The sequence below is a fragment of the Solanum lycopersicum genome, chromosome 10 (genome assembly GCF_036512215.1).
Source record: "Solanum lycopersicum chromosome 10, SLM_r2.1".
Lineage (NCBI taxonomy): Eukaryota > Viridiplantae > Streptophyta > Magnoliopsida > Solanales > Solanaceae > Solanum > Solanum lycopersicum.
Genome location: NC_090809.1, coordinates 1,099,582 through 1,119,454, shown reverse-complemented (window position 1 = coordinate 1,119,454; position 19,873 = coordinate 1,099,582). Strand labels below are relative to the sequence as shown.

The window sequence follows — 19,873 nt, the reverse complement described above, 5'->3', positions numbered from 1 at the left end:
TTAACCTTTTGACTCCAACTTACCCCCGACTTCAATGTATGGGCACTAAATTGCCCTTATTTATTCATTACGTGACAAATCTTTATTGATCGTTGTTAAAATGAATCTTATTTCACAATTCGTATCTGGACACATCAGAATATGAAAAGATAAAACAAGTAATATGCAAATTAAAGTATATAGAATTATTTACGAAAATCTCACCTTTTAGTTTACTTATTACCATTATTCCTTACAAGTTTTACAAATTTCTAAAATTCCTCATTTTCACACATTAGATTAGTGTATCTCGCGCATCATATTAGTCTATTTTGCGCATCAGATTACTGTATCATGTATAAAATGTACCTCGCGTATCATATTAGTGTGTTTCGCACATCAAATTAGTGTATCATGTATAAAATGTAACGTATCTTACTTAAAGATCAATGAACTTTGCACATTAGATTAATATATTAGTGCTTATATTATTGTATTCGTTTTGAAGAATTTTTGTAATTATCAACTTTTAAGGAATATATTGTAATTTTGTCTAAAAAGTATGTGATTTATGTTTATGATACAATTGATTGGGCTGGTGCGGGATCAGCCCATTTGGGTTAACCCACTGTTAGTACGAGTACAATTTGCATCAAATAGCCATGTTTACGTATACTATTTAAGTCGTATTTAATTCTCTCAAAGTACATAACTCATAGTCAGTTTTGTATTTTATATCAACGATAACACTACAATGTATGAAGATTTAATTGAGGGACTTCGAAATAAAACAATTCAAGATATTCAATATTTGATAGGATTCATTTTGTAGGTATCTATCTATTCACTAAAGAAAATAATGGTTATGCTTTATTTTTATGCGGATTTTCATTAAAAAAATTCAAATTTGAGAAATTAAACGCACAAGTAACTTTTATTATTATTTATATAATGTAATTTATCATCGAACGAAATTATCTTACCGGACTCTGTTCCTCGTGGATAATGATAAAAGTTAAAGAGTTTGTAAATTTTGTCTAGGTTTTAAATACTGGTGCTCCGACTCTTTATCTTACTACTTGACCCGATTGAAACGACCCGTTGGGTCACTGTCCTCGGCGAGACTGCGCATTGTAGCTTTTACGCTTTCATACAATTTTCTCTCTCTACCCTCCGCTTAGGTTTTAATCTCTCCATTCCATCGCCGCTCCGCCGCCGTTCACCGCTTCAGAGTTCCTCAGACGTAGCTGTGCTAGAAGTAATCTTCGCCTGAAAAACTGACCGAGATAGACGAATTTCTGGGTTCGCAGCTGGATTTAACCTAGAGTAACCGGAGCTAGTAGAAAGATGAGTATAGTACCGAAAGAGACAATAGAAGTGATATCACAAAGTATAGGTGTAAGCAATTTATCACCAGATGTCTTGCCTGCTCTGGCCGTCGATGTCGAATACCGTATTCGAGAGATTATGCAGGTAACTCCTTTTACACACACAGTCTGTTTATACTAACAAAAACACACATTTCCTTTGGAATAACAAGATATGGATGGTTTGATATTCGAGATTACTTTTGGAACATAAGCATGGTGGAGTTTTGACTCTATTTTTTTGTTGAGGTTATTGCGCATCTAATTTGCATTAATTTTTGTATGATACTGTAGGAAGCTATTAAATGTATGCATCATTCGAAGAGAACTACGTTATCTACTGATGATGTGGATGCTGCACTTAGCTTGAGAGGTGTAGAGGTACCTTTTCTGTTTTATACCAGCCTATGTTGCCCGGGATCTTCAAATGTGTTGATGATTGTGTGTCGGATCCTCCAATGGTAGTGCATTTTTGGAGGAGTCAACTCGGAGGCAGCAATACTTTTGGAGAGCCCAAATGACATAGGCTATAGCTGATTTATCTAAGTTTGAAATTGTGGTGTAATTGCTTGTTCTTTTATGTCTGTGTTGTGTTGGGCAGCCAATATATGGCTTTGCTTCAGGAGATCCGTTAAGGTTCAGGAGAGCAGCTGGACATAAGGATTTGTTCTATATTGAAGAGAAGGATGTAGAATTCAAAGATGTAAAGAACTTTGATATATGATGTTTTAACAGATTTAGTTTGTGAATTTATTGAAGTGATGCTCATAGTATGTTGTTGTGTTTTGTGGTTTAGGTGATCGAAGCTCCTTTGCCGAAAGCACCACTAGATGCTGCTGTTGTTGCCCATTGGTTAGCTATAGAAGGAGTACAACCTGCTATTCCTGAAAACCCTCTGCCTGAAGGTCCGTATCTTGTTACAACCTTAACTGCAATTAGCTTGTCTGGATGTTTTGGGATTTGATTTTACTCTAGCCATCTGGTTTTTTTTGGGTCATGCGTAGTGTTTTTCCTACTGATTCCCATTCTCTTAGTTTGCCTCCTGCCTTGAATAATTTTCTTTTCCTCACAACTGCTACAAAATGAGGAGTATTCTAGTAGTATTAGTACTAGTTAAAATTTGTATTTAATTTCAATATTCCAGACTAACAGATTAGTTTATCACAGTCTTAGCTATGCCGTCTGATAATAGAAATACCGAGTATAAGGAGGATGGAGTTCCTGTTGATATTAAAGTACCTGTTAAGCATGTCCTATCGCGTGAGCTTCAGGTATAATTGTACCGAAATGTTTGTATCCTTTTTGCCCATATTTATCCTTATGCATCATTTTTTTTTGCAGCTCTATTATGAAAAAATTAAAGAGCTTACAGTGAATAGATCTAATCCCTTTCTCTTTAAAGAAGCTCTACAAAGCTTAGCAACAGACTCAGGGATTCATCCAGTAGTACCTTACTTTACATATTTTGTATCTGATGAGGTAATTGTAGTCAATTTAAGCCCAGTTCATGTAACATTTATGGGTGATGGACAATGATCTAATGATAGTCTGTTACATGTCAGGTTTCTCGGAATTTGAACAATTTTCCTCTCCTTTTCGCTTTGATGCGACTACTCTGGAGCCTTCTCCAGAATAAGCAAGTACATATTGAACCATATGTGAGTCTATTGCTGATGTTTGTGTCAAATACTTCTTACTTTATGAAGTAGGTTTAGGATAATGTATAAACTTTTCTGAAGATGATTGGACTGGTTAAACTTTGTTGTTTTTGAAATCACTTAAAAATGACAATAAAAAAGGGGAGTACGTATGTGTTAGAGAAAAGAGTGGGTTTAATTGCATTAGTTAATTTATTTAGTTTGAATAAGCTGTGTTAGTTTACTTTGTTCATAAAAGCAGTGTTATATACATAATGGATGGCTTGGCTTTGGCTTCAACCATGCAGCTTCGATTCTTGGTGTTTTCTAATTTTCCCGTGGCTGATCTGATAATTTTCTCCTCCATGCGACTTTCTATTCCTTTTTTAAATAATTTAGTTATTTTGCTGAGTTTATCTCCAGCTGCACCAGTTGATGCCTTCTATAATGACATGCCTTGTTGCAAGAAGGTTGGGAAACAGATTATCTGACAATCATTGGGAACTTAGGGACTTCTCAGCTACATTGATTGCTTTAATATGCAAGAGGTAAGGATCACTCAATTCTCACATTTGGAAGCTACAGAAAGAATGCATCTGCTCCATATGCCGTTGCTTCTATGCTGATCAAGCTATTTACTCCTACTGAATTTATCCTGTTACATGTTGAGCTTTTCTCCCTTTTCCTTGTTTGCTGCCCGCATGAGAAGGTGGTTGTTTGCTAGTGCATGTTCTGTATAGTTGTTGGCAATTCCAACACATGTTTTTTCTAGTTTGTGCTTTAATAGACTCTATTGAACTCATTTTTCAGTTTCATGATATTTGTAATACTGTAATAGTTCCATCTTTATCAACTGGGGCTGTCTTGTTCACAAGTAAAACCAGTGCAGATATGGTCGTGTGTACCACAATCTCCAGTCACGTGTCACCAGTACTTTGCTGCATGCTTTTCTGGATCCAACTAAAGCGCTGCCACAACATTATGGAGCAATTCAAGGGCTCGCAGCTCTTGGACCTGGGGTGGTATTTCCTTGTTCTCCCTGTTCTTCCTTTCTATCTTATTTGCTGCTACTAAATTTTGAAGTGTAAGTTACCATTCTAAAAAAAAAATTAAAAAAATTTGAAGTGTAAGTAGCAATTGGTGATATATTCTGATTTTGTATGTACAGGTTCGCCTACTTGTGCTGCCAAATCTTGAGGCTTATTTGCAATTACTAGAACCCGAAATGCAGCCCGAGAAGCAAAAAAATGAAATGAAGAGGTTTGAAGCTTGGCGTGTATATGGAGCCTTGATGGTCAGTTGTCTTGAATGTTTAATGTGTCTTTCTTCATTATTTTGTCCAATCATTTCAATGTGATATTGAATACAGTGAAATGTGACTTCTCTAACTTTAATTGTTAGATATTTTGGTATCACTGCAATTAGTCTCCTAATTATGTAATGGCTTTGCAGTGTGCTGCTGGTTTATGCATCTACGAGCGCTTCAAGTTGCTTCCAGCTTCACTATCTCCATCTACTCGCACATTCTTGAAGAGTAAATGGAAAGTCTCAACTACATTGTCGTCGGGTATGTCCTGGTCTTTTCTTTACTTATTCTATTCTTTCCCATAGAGGAATCTATAACTAGAACTTGTAATTCTTTTTCCTTGTGAACTTTTGTGTATGTTGTTTACTAAATATGTTCTGCCTCTTGGAGTGTCGGTCAATATTTTTGAAATAGGTAACTTTGTATCATATCAAAAAAAAGTACCTGGGTTGTACTTATGTACAAATGTCTCCTTTTCCACTTGTTTCAGTCTATATTGAGTCTTTTTTTTAGAAAGACAATCTATATTAAGTCTAAAGCATCAATTATTGATACAGTGTCATTGGAGTATAATTCTCTTTCCCAATAGGATCATGTCATCATTCCGACCCTGTCCATATACTTTTATTTCTCATAAATCATCATATCTATTGCTTCGATGCATGAACATATTTCGGTCCCTTTTTCAGTGGCTTTCGTGTTTAATATAGACTAGTCTATTAATTCCAAGACTATCCAATTTTCATACTAGATTTTGAGCACTTATTGGAGACTGTGCACCGTGAAGAAGTTTATATGGAGCAATCGCCTAATTTTGTTGCTTAGGGGAGTTTAGTAGCCTTGTATGTCAATTGAGTAAGTCACTCTATGGTTCGACACAGTCTTTTGAAACTTGGTTTAAAAAGTCCAACACTATAATTTGGGGATCGGAAAAGGGTCAAAATTGCCCCTAAACTATGTGAAATAGACCACTTATACCCTTCGTTACATTTTGAGATAAAAAAATGCCCCTACTGTTATCCTAAGAGACCACATATACCCTTAAGAGTTAACACCTCATATTTTTATTGACTTGGCAAGCCACGTGGGACGAATCTTTCCACTTAAGCATTGTCAACTAGGATTCACTACAAAAGAACTAAACCTTTAGCGGCGACAATAGTCGCCACAAAAGTAGCGGTGAACATTCGGTAATTCGGTTTCGGTTCTTGTACAACGTGTACCGAACACCGGATCGAAATAATTCGGTTCGATTCGGTTTTGTTATTTCAATTTTTTTAACGGGCTTGCTTAGTGGGCTTTTTAAAATTTAAAATTTTACAATTTTTTGTTTGATTTTTCAGCTTAATGGGCTAAAAATAGTTACATCAAAGAAGCGCATTAGTCTTTTACTTTTTACTTTTTGATTTTATATTATAATATTTATTATTTAACTTTAATAATTAGTATAATATAAATATATATTAATATTATAATATAATATATTTTGATCGAAATGCCGAATAACAAAAAACTACGTACTGAAAATCAAATCGAAATATTGAAAAATACAAAAACGTATACCGAATACCGAATCGAAAATCGAATACTGAAAAAATTCGGTTTTGTTCGGTGTTTCGATTTTCTGGTGTTTATGCCTAGCCCTACACAAAAGCCCAAAAAATTGACAGTAAAAGTTTTTAACATTAAATTTTAATTTTGTTTTTTTTTCTTCCATCGTTTTAAAAAAAACAAAAATGATATCGATTTAGTAGGAGTTTGAAGAACTGTATGTTTTATTTTATGTTAATAAATGTATGAAATGTACAATGATGCATTATATAGTAAGATATGTGAATCGAGAAGTAATTGTCATGATTTTTTGTAATAATATTGGGTGTTCTAAAAAATTATTGATATTGCAAGTTATTTATTTTAGAAAACTAGGTTGCAATCGAAAATAAATTATCATATTTTTTGGTTGAAAAAATATGTTTTACTATCGAATGGTTGTTGGAGCTTTATTCGTCACTAAAAATCACTCATACCTTTAGTGGCAATATTTTGGGATTTTGTGGCAACTTTATTGCCACTAAAGGTCAAGTTCTTTTGTAGTGAATCTTAGTTGGCAACGTTAGGTGGAGGAGTAAGTCCCATGTGGCATGCTACGTCACTAAAAAATTGGAGTGTTAAACTCTTGAGGGTATTTGTGGTCTCCTAGGATAATGGCGGGGTATTTTTGATCCCAAAATGTAATGGAGGGTATAAGTGATCTATTTCGTATAATTCAGGGGCAATTTTAACCCTTTTCCGTTTAGAAATTTATCACTTAGTGTTGGGAAAAGGGTCAAAAATGCCCTTAACGTATTGAAAATGGTTCAAAAATGCCCTTCTTTCACCTACTGGATCAAAAATGCTCTTCCATCCACCTATTTGGATAAAAAATGCCCTTCCATCCACCTATTTGGATAAAAAATGCCCTCAAGGTTAAGTTTAAGCCTAAAATTACCCTTCCTTTTAACAGAAGCTGATGTGGCATAAATGATTTTTAAAAATTAAATATGTGGCATTATTATTATTTATCCACATGCAATTAACTAAACCCAATTTCATTCACAGTCATACCCATTAACCCAAAATCATTTATAATTAAAATACCCAATACTTTCTTCATTTTCCTTCTCCAAAATTATTTGGAGGAATTAATAAGTACTAATTCTCAAGATATGTTGAATTTTACATGGTTTTCAATATTCTACAGTCCCGTTTTCTAGCACAGCCTTGTACATTATTCTTGTCCCTACTGGCTCTCAAAATGTAAGCAAATGCTGGTAGATGTGAGCAATGTTTCTACTTCCAGTTCCCTTTCTCCATCAATGTTACAAATGAACCTATTTTCTGCTCTGTATGCACTTGAGTGCTTCTGATAACTTGTCGCCAAGTCAGATTTTGCTAATGATGATGACCCAATTAAGATTTTTCACTTTTTGACTCGATGCTTCTGATAATTCGTTGCCATCTCCATGCTTTTGTTTTTTATAATAAATTCATGACCTTAACCAATTATACTCTTCTGAGGATGATGTTGGTGATGCCCAACACTTTATTAATTCACCAAATAATTTTGGAAAAGGAAGATGAAGAAAGTGATGGGTTTTTAAAAAATGGGTTTGGATTAACGAGTATGACTAATGAAATTAGATCTAATTAATTATATGTGAACCAATAAAATAATACCACATACAAGTTATCATTCTTAAAAAAATAATTCCACGTATTTAATTAAAAGAACTTTTTATGCCACATCAGCTTCTATTAAAAGGAGGGGTAACTCAAGGCTTAAACTCAACCTTGAGGGTATTTTTAATCCAAATAGGTGGATGAGATGACATTTTTGATCCAATAGGTGGAAGAACGACATTTTTGAACCATTTTCAATACGTTAAGGGCATTTTTGACCCTTTTCCCCTTTGTGTTTTGTTAACATTTTGCATCAAATCCAGTATTGCATGAGAAAGACTAAGCACATTCAGATCGGCTATTGATTTTGTGAAGTCGAGTGATCAGCTTACAAATATCTCACCAAACACCTTATTTGTCCTCGTATTAATTATATTTGTAACCAGCTAGGTATGACTTGTATGCACTAACTTGAGGAGAGTGTTAGAATATAAGAAAATGGTCAAAAATACCCTCAACTTTACTTTATTGGTTGACTTTACCCTTACCGTTAAAATGAAGTTAATTTTACTCCTGCCGTTACTAATTTCACCGTATCTACCCTCATTTAACGGAAAACCCCAAATTGACTTCTCATTTAAACCCAAAATCCCGACCCAACAGTCTTCTCCCGCTGCTTCGTCAACATTCATCACGATCGAGCAAAGCCAGCAACTTGATATAGAATGTCAGTTATACAGTAGCATATAACATCGTCTCAGTAGTATCTGAAGTTGGATTTTTATTGCTTTATCTTTACCTCCTCCTACTCTTTAATCTTTATGTTTTTCATCTGGATTGTGCCCTAAATATGTGGTGGTGTGGAACATTGCTACAAGGAAGTTCAGGACTTTCCATGGCATTATTGATAGAGCACATCCCAGAATCATATTAGATGCGGTCTAATAGTGTGATGAATGATTTTGCTACAGGTTTCACCTTCCTTCCCATCACCGACAAGTACAAGTTGGAATCACCGGGTGGAAGCCCCAAAGTTCATGTTAACTGGGAAGGAAACTAAGGAGAAGACTTTTAGGTCGGGGGATTGGATTTAAAATGGAGGATGGATCTTTTAAAAAAATTCGGGTTAATTTTTTAGTCAATTAGGCTTTCCGTAAATGAGGGGTACATATGGTGAATTTAGGGGTAAAACTAACTTCACTTTAACGGCAGAGGTAAAACTAATTTTAGGGGTATTTTTGACCCTTTTCCCTAGAATATAAATAGGTATATACAATCCTACTTAAAATAGAAATAGGAATAGAGTCGAATAAGAATAGTATATGGTTTTTTATTTGGTCAAGGATTGTATTTTAGTGTCTATAAATAGGGTCTCTGTGTATTATGTAGATACGCAATTCAATAATATTCTTCTCTAATTTTTCTCATAGCTTCAACTTGCTTGTCTTCTGCAATATTTTATCATTTCATCTTTGAATGTATCACTTCTATCATTGCCTCTTGATTTTGTCTCGACAAACACTTACAAAAAGAAAATTTCTAGGCAAACGGAAAGCAAGCTTGAACAACATGATGACCCAGCCTCCACCCAAGAGATTAATGACAGATGGTCCAATTAGTTCAATGACGGCAAATTCTCTGCCAGTAAGCACACAAGGACCAGCTGTTGGATATGCTGTAACCCCTAGGGTTACAGAAACTGGTGTATCTTCAGCATCACATGGTTTGCAGCAAAACGAGAATATGCTGAGGACCATTGGTAGAAGGGATATGACTACTGGTCAAGGTCAAAAAACATCGGTTCCTCTTGATCAGGCCTGGAAGGAAGATCTGGATGCCGTACGGTTGTTGCCATCTCTGTTTGAATGTTTTGGTGAAAGGATGTTTTCTTTTATCCCTTCACCTGAGTTGTCTTTCTTTTTGTGATCCTTGTGGATGGGGGACAGTGGGAATGAATATCAACTGCATTCATTCGCCTTTTTGGGTACATTACTATTTATGTATTATATGTTGCATCTTCTCCTTGAGAAGCATCAAGTGTGTTGTTGAAATAGATAGTATGCTTTATCATGACTGACGTAACTTTTATTTTTGGGCGTTTTGGCGTCTTGAAACACAAATTCATGATTATTGCAGCCTCATTAGTACATGATTTTTTTGAAAAATTCTCACTGGGCTGTTTGCCTTGGAATTTGGAGAGTCCATTCCAAATGGTTTTGGTTCGGCCATGATTGAGGTTGCTTCTTTTTTTCTTTAGTTTCAATGTCTTGGAAGGTCCTTTCCAAACTACTTGGGTTTTGTCATGAATGGTGCAACTTTTACTTTCTTTACGTTAGGGTCAAGAAATGAAATTTTTTTATTATTGGAGCTCCTGATATGTATAAGCACACATACATTGTTTGAAAAGTTGTCCTCTGACATGAAAAAAATGAGAAAGCTGTCTAATTCTTGTAACATAGTTTCTAAATGTCATAAAAATAATGAGACTTCATGTATTAATTTCCTAACTTCCTATGAAGAGCAAAAGAGCACATTTTCAAGTTTAAATGAGCACCAAAGCATGTAAATCTCGATTTTATCGATTTTCATGTGCTATAGTCTATGTATTTTTAGTGATTTGGAGTTCTAGCTTGTTTTTAATCAAAATATTTCATGGACTTCCGTAAAGACCATAGTAATGGAGCCAGTTGGTATAGAAGAGCAAACGTTCATTTTCAAGTTCAAACGAGTCCAAGCATTAACCCCTATATTGCCGATTTTCATGTGCTATAGTTCATGAATTTTTACTATCAAAATTCAACGTGTTTTTGACCATAAATTTTCATGGACGTGCGTTAAGACCTTAGCAATGGAGCTAATTGTTCCGGAGGGACAAACAAGCGCATTTTAAAGTCAATTGAGCCCCAAAGTAGGTAAACACCCATTTTGCCAATTTTCGTATGGTATAGTCCACCAATTTTTTGTGATCTAGAATTCCGATGTGTTGGCTGAAACATTTCATGGACGTCCGTTAAGACTATAGTAATGGAGCAGTTGGCCCTGACGGTCAAAACGACCCAGTTTGACGGTCAAACTCAGAGCAGGTAAACCTCCATATTTTGCCAATTTTTGTGTTTTATTGTACATGAACTATAGTATAAGAAAATCGGCAAAATGAGATGTACCTGCTTCGGGGCTCTTTTGACCTTCAAAATGGATCGTGGACTATAGATTACAAAAATCGACAAAATGAGGGTTTTACCTGCTCTGGGATCGTTTGACCATCAAAATGGGTCGTTTATGGCTGTCAGGGCCAACTAACTCCATAGATAACGTCGTAACGGACGTCCACAAAAAAATTGGGCAAAAATGACGTCAGAATTCTAGATCACCAAAGATTCATGGACTATGGTACATGAAAATCGGCAAAATGAGTTTACCTGCTTCGGAGTTTGTTTGACCTTTAAAATAGGCCGTTTTGGTCGTCAGGGCCAACTAGCTCCATAGCTAACGTCTTGATAGACGTCCATGAAAAATTTAGACAAAAAAGACGTCGAAATTTTGGATCACCAAAAAACCATGGACTATAACACATAAAAATCTGCAGAATGAGGGTTTACCCGCTCCGAGGCTCGTTTGACCTTCAAAATGGTCTGTTTTGGCTGTTAGGGCCAAACGACTCCATATATAATGTCTTAATAGACGTCCACAAAATTTTTGGGCAAAATGTCAAAATTGCAGAACACAAAAAATCTGTGGACTATAGTACACAAAAATCGGCAAAATGGGGTTTGCCTTCTTTGGGGCTCGTTTGATCTTGAAAACGGATCGTTTAGGTCATTAGGGCCAACTAGCTCCATAACTAACGTTGTAACGAACATCCACAAAAAATTTGGTAAAAAAATATCAAAATTTTGGATCACCAAAGAACCATGAACTATAACACATGAAAATTGGTAAAATGGGGGGTTTACATACATCTTAATGGACGTCCAAAAAAATTGGGTCACATTTTGGATCACCAAAAATCCATAGGCTATAGTAATGAAAATTGGCAAAATGGGGTTTACCTTCTTCGGGGCTCATTTGAACTTGAAAATGAGTCATTTTGACCGTCAGGCCAACTGATACCATAGTTAACGCCTTAAAATACGTCCACAAAAAATTTAAGCTAAAAAAAACATCGTAATTCTATATCACCAAAAATTCATGGACTATAGCACACGAAAATTGGCAAAATGAAGGGTTTTCCCTATCTAGAGATCATTTGAGCTTCAGAATGGGCTATTTTGGGTGTAGGGCCAACTGCCTCCATAACTAATGTCTTAACGGATGTACACCAAAAATTTGGGAAAAAAGACATCTGAATTTTGATCACTAAAAATTCTTGGACTATATCACACGAAAATAAGCAAAATGAAGGGTTTACCTGCTTTGGAGCTCGTTTGACCTTCAAAATGGGTTGTTTTGGCCGTTAAGGCAAACTGACTCCATTCATAACGTCTTAACAGACGTTTACTAAAATATTAGGTAAGAAATATCAAATTCCTGATTATCAAAAATTCAAGGACGTACACAAAAATTGGCAAAACATGATTTACTTGCTTCGGAGCTTGTTTAACCTTGAAAAATGGATCTTTTGACTATCAAGGCCAAACGGCTCCACAACTAACGTCTTAACGAACGTTCATAAAAAATTTGGGCAAAAAAGATGTTAGAATTCTGGATCACCAAAAATCCATGAACTATAACACACGAAATTAGCAAAATGGAGGGCGTACTTGCTCCGAGGCGTGTTTGACCTTCAAAATTGATCATTTTTGCTGTCAGGGTGAAATGATTGCTTAGATAACGTGTTATGGATGTCCACAATAAATTTGGACAAAAAAGACATCGGAATTTCGGATCACCAAGATTTATGGACTATATAATACACGAAAATTAGCAAAATAGAGTTTACCTGCTTTGGGGCTCGTTTGACCTTCCAAATGGCTCATTTTGGCTGTCTAGGCCAACTGACTCAATATCTAACGTCTTAACGAATGTCCACAAAAAATTTGGGCAAAAAGACGTCGAAATTGTAGATCACCAAAAATTCATGGACTATAGCACATAAAAATCAGCAAAATGGGGGTTTACCTGCTCTGGGGCTCATTTGATATTCAAAATAGGTTGTTTTATCCGTCAAGCTCAAAATTCTAGATCACCAAAAATAAATGGAATAGTACACAAAAATTAGCGAAATGTGGTTTACATGTTTCGGGGCTCGCTTGACCTTTAAAATGGGTCGTTTTGACTGTTAATGCCAACTAGCTCCATAGATAACGTCTGAACAGAAGTCCATGAAATTTTTTTGGATAGTAACACTAGGAATTTTGCATCACTAAAAATTCATATACTACAACACGCGTAAATTAGCAACATGGAGGGCTTACCTGCTTTGGAGCTCGTTTTACCTTCAAAATGGGTTGTTTTAGCCGTCAGGTTTAACTAGTTCTGTAGCTAACGTCTTAACAGATGCCCAAGAAAAAAATGGGCAAAAGAACATCGAAATTCCTAATCACCTAAAATTCATGGACTATAGTACACGTAAATTGGTAAAATATGGTTTATCTGCTTAGGGACTCGTTTAACCTTGAATATGGGTTGTTTTGGCTGTCAGGGTCAATTGTCACTATAGCTAACGTCTTAATGAACGTTTACAAAAACTTTGAGCGAAAAAGACGTTGAAATTTTGGATCACCAAAAATTCATAGACTATAGCACACAAAAATTGGAAAAATAGAGGGTGTACTAACTCCAAGGCTTGTTTGACCTTCAAAATGAGGCATTTTTGTCGTCAGGGCCAAATGGTTCAATAAATAATGTCTTAATGGATGTCCATAATAAATTGGGCAAAAAAGACATTTGCATTTCGGATCACCAAAAATTTGTGAACTATAATACATGAAAATTGGCAAAATGGGGTTTACCTGCTTTGGAACTCGTTTGACCTTCAAAATGGGTTGTTTTGGCCGTCTGACCAATGTCTAAATATCTAATGTAATAACGGAAGCACATAAAAATTTTGAACAAAAAAGTCGTCGAAATTGTGGATCACCAAAAATCCATGGACTATAGTACATGAAAATCGGCAAAATGGGATTTACGTGCTTCGGGCTCGTTTAAACTTTAAAATGGGTCGTTGTGACTGTCAAGACAACTGAATTCATAGCTACCGTCTTAACAGACGTCCACAAAAAATTGAGCCAAAAAAACTTTGAAATTCTAGATTACCAAAAATTCATGGACCATAGCATACGAAAATCGATAAAATAGAGGGTTAACCTGCTCCGAGCCTCGTTTGACTGACAATATCGGTCATTTTGCACATCAGTGCCATCATTCTCCATAGTTAACGTCTTAATTGACGTTCACAAAAAAATTAGGCAAAAAAGATGTCTGAATTTTGATCACCAGAAATTCATGAATTATAACACATGAAAATTAGCAAAATGAGGGGTTTACCTGCTATGGGGCTCGTTTAACCTTGAAAATGGATCTTTTGGCTGTCAAGGTCAACTTTCTCCATAGCTAACGTCTTAAATGACGTCTACAATAAATTTGGGCAAAAAAGATAGCAGAATTTTGGATCACCAAAATCAATGGACTATAACACACGAAAATTAGAAAAATAGAGGGTGTTCCTGCTCCGAGGCTTGTTTGACCTTCAAAATGGGTTATTTTTGTCGTCAGAGACTACTGGCTCCATAAATAACGTTTTAACGGATGTCCATAATAAATTGGGCAAATAAGACATCAGAATTTTGGATCACCAAAAATTTATTGACTATAATACATGAAAATTGGCAAAATGGGGTTTACTTGCTTTGGAACTCGTTTGACCTTCAAAATGGGCCGTTTTGGCCTTCTGGGCCAATTTTCTAAATATCTAACGTAATAACGAAGCACATAAAAAATTTGATCAAAAAAGACGTCGAAATTCTTTATCAATAAAAATCCATTGACTATTATACATTAAAATCGGCAAAATGGAATTTACTTGCTTCGGGGCTCATTTGAACTTTAAAATGGGTCGTTGTGACTGTCAAGACAACTGAATTCATAGCTACTGTCTTAACAGACGTCCATATAAAAATTGAGCAAAAAAGACGTCGAATTTCTAGATCACCAAAAATTCATGGACCATAACATACGAAAATCGACATAATAGAGGGTTAACCTGCTCTGAGCCTCGTTTGACCTACAAAATGGGTCATTTTGCACCTCAGTGCCATCATTCTCCATAGTTAACGTCTTAATCGACGTTCACAAAAAAATTTAGGCAAAAAAGACGTCTTAATTCTGATCACCAAAATTCATTGATTATAGCACATTAAAATCAGCAAAATGAGGGGTTTACCTGCTATGGGGCTCGTTTAACCTTGAAAATGGGTATTTTTGGCTGTCAAGGTCAACTTGCTCCATAGCTAACACCTTAAATAACGTCTACAATAAATTTGGGCAAAAAAGAGCAGAATTTTGGATCACCAAAAATTCATTGACTATAACACACGAAAATTATAAAAATAGAGGGTGCACCTGCTCCGGGGCTTGTTTGACCTTCACAATGGGTAATTTTTTTCGTCCGGGCCAACTGGATCCACAGATAATGTATTTACAGACGCCCAAAGTAAATTTGGGAAAAAAAGACATTAGAATTTCGGATCACCAAAAGTTTGTGGACTATAATACATAAAAATTGGCAAAATGGGGTTTACCTACTTTGGAACTCGTTTGACCTTCAAAATGGGTTGTTTTGGTCAGACTGTTTTGGCCGTCTGACCAATTGTCTAAATATCTAATGTAATAACGGATGCATATAAAAATTTTATCAAAAAAGACGTCGAAGTTGTGGATCACCAAAAATCCATTGACAATAGTACATGAAAATTGGCAAAATGAGATTTACGAGCTTCGGGGCTCATTTGAACTTAAAAATGGGTCATTGCTACTGTCCAGAAAATAGAATTCATAGCTACCGTCTTAACAGACGTCCACAAAGAAAATGAGCAAAAAAGACGTCGAAATTCTAGATCACCAAAAATTCATGGACCATAGCATACGAAAATCGACATAATAGAGGGTTAACATGCTCCGAGCCTCGTTTGACCTACAAAATGGGTCATTTTGCACATCAGTGCCATCATTCACCATAGCTAACGTCTTAATCAACGTTCACAGTAATATTAGGCAAAAAAGACGTTTGAATTCTAATCACCAAAATTCATTGATTATAGCACATTAAAATTAGCAAAATGAGGGGTTTACCTGCTATGGGGCTCGTTTAACCTTGAAAATTGGTCTTTTTGGTTGTCAAGGTCAACTTGCTCCATAGCTAACACCTTAAATGACGTCTACAATAAATTTGGACAAAAAAGAAGCAGAATTTTGGATCACCAAAAATCGATTGACTATAACACACAGAAATTATAAAAATAGAGGGTGCACCTGCTCTGGGGCTTGTTTGACCTTCAAAATGTGTAATTTTTTTCGTCCGGGCCAACTGGATCCACAGATAATGTATTTACAGACAGTAAATTTAGGAAAAAAGACATTAGAATTTCGGATCACCAAAAGTTTGTGGACTATAATACATAAAAATTGGCAAAATGGGGTTTACCTACTTTGGAACTCGTTTGACTTTCAAAATGGCCGTTTTTACCGTCTGGGACAATTGTCAAAATATCTAACGTAATAACAGATGCACATAAATAATTTGATCGAAAAAGACGTCGAAATTCTGGATCACCAAAAATCCATGGACTATAGTACATGAAAATTGGCAAAATGGAATTTACGTGCTTCGGGCTCGTTTGAACTTTAAAATGGGTCGTCGTGACTGTCAGGACAACTGAATTCATACCTACCATCTTAATAGACTTCCACAAAAAAAATTGAGCAAAAAAGACGTCGAAACTCTAAATTCCAAAAATTCATGGACCATAACATACGAAAATCGACAAAAATGAGGGTTAACCTGCTCCAAGGCTCGTTTGACTGACAAAATGGGTCATTTTGTACGTCAGCACCAACATTCTCCATAGCTAACGTCTTAATTGACGGTCACAAAAAATTTAAGCAAAAAAGACGTCTGAATTATGATCATCAGAAATTATGGATTATAGCATATGAAAATTAGCAAAATAAGGGGTTTACCTGCTATTAGGCTCATTTAACCTTGAAAATGGGTATTTTTGGCTGTCAAGATCAACTTGCTCCATAGCTAACGTCTTAAATGACGTCTACAATAAATTTTGGCAAAAAAGATAGCAGAATTTTGGATCGCCAAAAATCAATTGACTATAACACACGAAAATTAGAAAAATAGAGGGTGCACCTGCTCCGAGGCTTGTTTGACCTTCAAAATGGGTTATTATTGTCGTCAGAGACAATTAACCCCATAAATAACGTTTTAACGGATGTACATAATAAAATGGGCAAAAAAGACATCAGAATTTTGGATCACCAACAATTTATGGAGTATAATACATGAAAATTGACAAAATAGGGTTTACTTGCTTTGGAACTCGTTTGACCTTCAAAATGGGTCGTTATGGCCGTCTGGGCCAAATTGTCTAAATATCTAACGTAATAATGGAAGCACATAAAAAATTTGAACAAAAAAGACGTCCAAATTCTTGATCACCAAAAATTCATGGACTATAGTAAATGAAAATCGACAAAATGGGATTGACGTGCTTCGGGACTCGTTTGAACTTTAAAATGGGTCGTTGTGACTGTCAAGACAACTGAATTCATAGCTACCGTCTTAACAGACGTTCACAAAAAAATTGAGCAAAAAAGACGTCGAAATTCTAGATCACCAAAAATTCATGGACCATAGCATACGAAAATCGATAAAATAGAGGGTTAAGCTGCTCCGAGCCTCGTTTGACCTACAAGACGGGTCATTTTGCACATTAGTGCCAACATTCTCCATAGCTAACGTCTTAATTGACGTTCACAAAAAATTAAGGCAAAAAGACGTTTGAATTATAATCACCAGAAATTCATGGATTATAGCACATGAAAATTAGCAAAATGACGGGTTTACCCGCTACGGGGCTCGTTCAACCTTGAAAATTGGTCTTTTTGGCTGTCAAGGACAACTTGATCCATAGCTAACACCTTAAATGACGTCTAAAATAAATTTGAGCAAAAAAGATAGCACAATTTCGGATCACCAAAAATCCATGGACTATAACACACGAAAATTAAAAAAATAGAGGGTGCAACTGCTCCGGGGCTTGTTTGACTTTCAAAATGGGTCATTTTTTTCGTCATGACCAACAAGCTCCATAAATAACGTCTTAACGGATGTCCATAATAAATTGGGCAAAAAAGACATCAGAATTTCGGATCACCAAAAGTTTGTGGACTATAATACATGAAAATTGGCAAAATGGGGTTTACATACTTTGGAACTCATTTAACCTTCAAAATGGGTCGTTTTGGCCGTCTGGGCCAATTGCTTAAATATCTAACGTATTAACGGATGCACATAAAAAATTTGATCAAAAAAGATGGCGAAATTCTGGATCACCAAAAATTTATGGATTATATAGTACATGAAAATTAACAAAATAGAATTTACGTGCTCCGAGGCTCGTTTGAACTTTAAAATGGGTCATGTGACTGTTAGGACAACTGAATTCATAGCTACCGTCTTAACAGACATCCACAAAAAAATTGAGCAAAAAAGACGTCGAAATTCTAGATCACCAAAAATTCATGGACCAAAGCATACGAAAATCAACAAAATGAAGGGTTAACATGCACCGAGGCTCGTTTGATCTACAAAATGGGTCATTTTGCATGTCAGCGCCAACATTCTCCATAGCTAACGTCTTAATTGACGTTCACAAAAAATTTAGGCAAAAAAGACGCTTGAATTATGATCACCAGAAATTCATGGATTATAGCACATGAAAATTAGCAAAATGAGGGGTTTACCTATTATGGGGCTCGTTTAACCTTGAAAATGGGTCTTTTTGTTTGTCAAGGTCAACTTGCTCCATAGCTAACATCTTAAATGATGTCTACAATAAATTTGGTCAAAAAAGATAGCAGAATTTCGGATCACCAAAAATCCATGGACTATAACACACGAAAATTGGAAAAATAGAGGGTGTACCTACTCCAGGGCTTGTTTGACCTTCAAAATGGGTTATTTTGTCGTCCGAGCCAACTGGATCCACAGAAAAATTATTGACAGACGTACACAGTAAATTTGGGGAAAAAAGACATTAGAATTTTGGATCACAAAAAGTTTGTGGACTATAATACATGAAAATTTGCAAAATGGGGTTTACCTGCTTTGGAACTCATTTGACCTTCAAAATGAACCGTGTTGGCCGTCTAGGCCAACTGGCTCAATAAATAACGTCTTAACGGATGTCCATGAAAAATTTGGGCAAAAAAGTCGTCGAAATTCTGAATAACCAAAAATCCATGGACTATAGTACATGAAAATCAGCAAAATGGGGTTTACCTGCTTCGATGTTCGTTTGAACTTGAAATCAGTTTTTTTTATCGTCAAGACAACTGACTCCATAGCTAACGTCTTAACAGACGTCCAAGAAAAATTTGAGCAAAAAAGACGTCGAAATTTTAAATCACCAAAAATACATGGATTATAACACATGAAAATTTGCAATATGAAGGGTTTACCTAGTCTGAGGCTCGTGTGACCTTCAAAATGGGATAATTTGGACGTCAGGGCCAACTATCGCCATAGCTAATGTTTTAACAAATGTCCACAAAAAAACTAAGAAAAAAAGGCGTCTCAATTTCGATCACCAAAAATTTGTGGACTAATACATAAGAACTGGCAAAATGGGATTTACTTGCTTTTGAACTCATTTCACCTCTAAAATGGGTCGTTTTGGCAGACTGGGCCCAATTGGCTCAATATCTAAATTTTTAATGAATGTCCACAAAAAATTTGGGCAAAAAAGACGAAAAAATTTGGATTATCAAAAATTCATGGACTAGCACATGAGAATCAAAAAAACGAGGGGGGCTCAGTTGATCTTCAAAATGGGTTGTTTTCTCCGTCATGGCCAATTGATTCCATAGATAACGTCTTAACGAACGTCCACAAAAAATTTGGCGAAAAAGATGTCGAAATTTTGAATCACAAAAAGTCCATGGATTATTTCGAGGCTCTTTTGACCTTAAAAATGGGTCGTTTTAGCCGTTAATGACAACATGCTCCATAGCTAACATCTTAACGGACGTCCGTGAAAATTTTGGGTAAAAACAAATCGAAATTCTGGATCACCAAAGATTCATGGAGTATAGCACACGAAAATCAGCATAATGGGGGATTTACCAGCTCTAGAGCTTGTTTAACCTTAAGATGGATCATTTTGGTCGTCAATGTCAACTAGCTCTATAGTTAA

The 19,873-nt window shown here is 35.7% G+C and overlaps 1 protein-coding gene and 1 long non-coding RNA gene across 2 annotated transcripts; one reads left to right on the top strand and one right to left on the bottom strand.

Moving 5' to 3' along the window:
- The first annotated feature begins 1,056 nt into the window (after positions 1–1,056).
- LOC101253325 (transcription initiation factor TFIID subunit 6) lies at positions 1,057–9,613 on the top strand. Its single transcript, XM_004248254.5, has 12 exons — positions 1,057–1,452; positions 1,641–1,727; positions 1,948–2,049; positions 2,143–2,251; positions 2,514–2,617; positions 2,688–2,825; positions 2,909–3,004; positions 3,407–3,531; positions 3,873–4,005; positions 4,152–4,277; positions 4,436–4,550; positions 8,992–9,613. Exons 1-12 carry the CDS (start codon positions 1,327–1,329, stop codon positions 9,372–9,374), a joined length of 1,644 nt encoding a protein of 547 aa, XP_004248302.1. The 5' UTR covers positions 1,057–1,326; the 3' UTR covers positions 9,375–9,613.
- A 5,845-nt stretch (positions 9,614–15,458) lies between these two features.
- LOC138339172 (uncharacterized) lies at positions 15,459–16,001 on the bottom strand. Its single transcript, XR_011212199.1, has 3 exons — positions 15,918–16,001; positions 15,738–15,823; positions 15,459–15,579 (listed from the first exon to the last, which is right to left on the bottom strand). It is a non-coding gene; the product is annotated as an uncharacterized lncRNA (long non-coding RNA).
- Between the last annotated feature and the right edge of the window lie 3,872 nt (positions 16,002–19,873).

Excerpts from the sequence above, each read along its gene's own strand:
- LOC101253325 (XM_004248254.5), top strand. The coding sequence starts at position 1,327 with ATGAGTATAGTACCGAAAGAGACAATAGAAGTGATATCACAAAGTATA. Across the intron at positions 2,050-2,142 it reads AGGATGTAGAATTCAAAGAT|GTGATCGAAGCTCCTTTGCC; the intron begins GTAAAGAACTTT and ends TTTGTGGTTTAG. Across the intron at positions 4,551-8,991 it reads CTCAACTACATTGTCGTCGG|GCAAACGGAAAGCAAGCTTG; the intron begins GTATGTCCTGGT and ends GAAAATTTCTAG.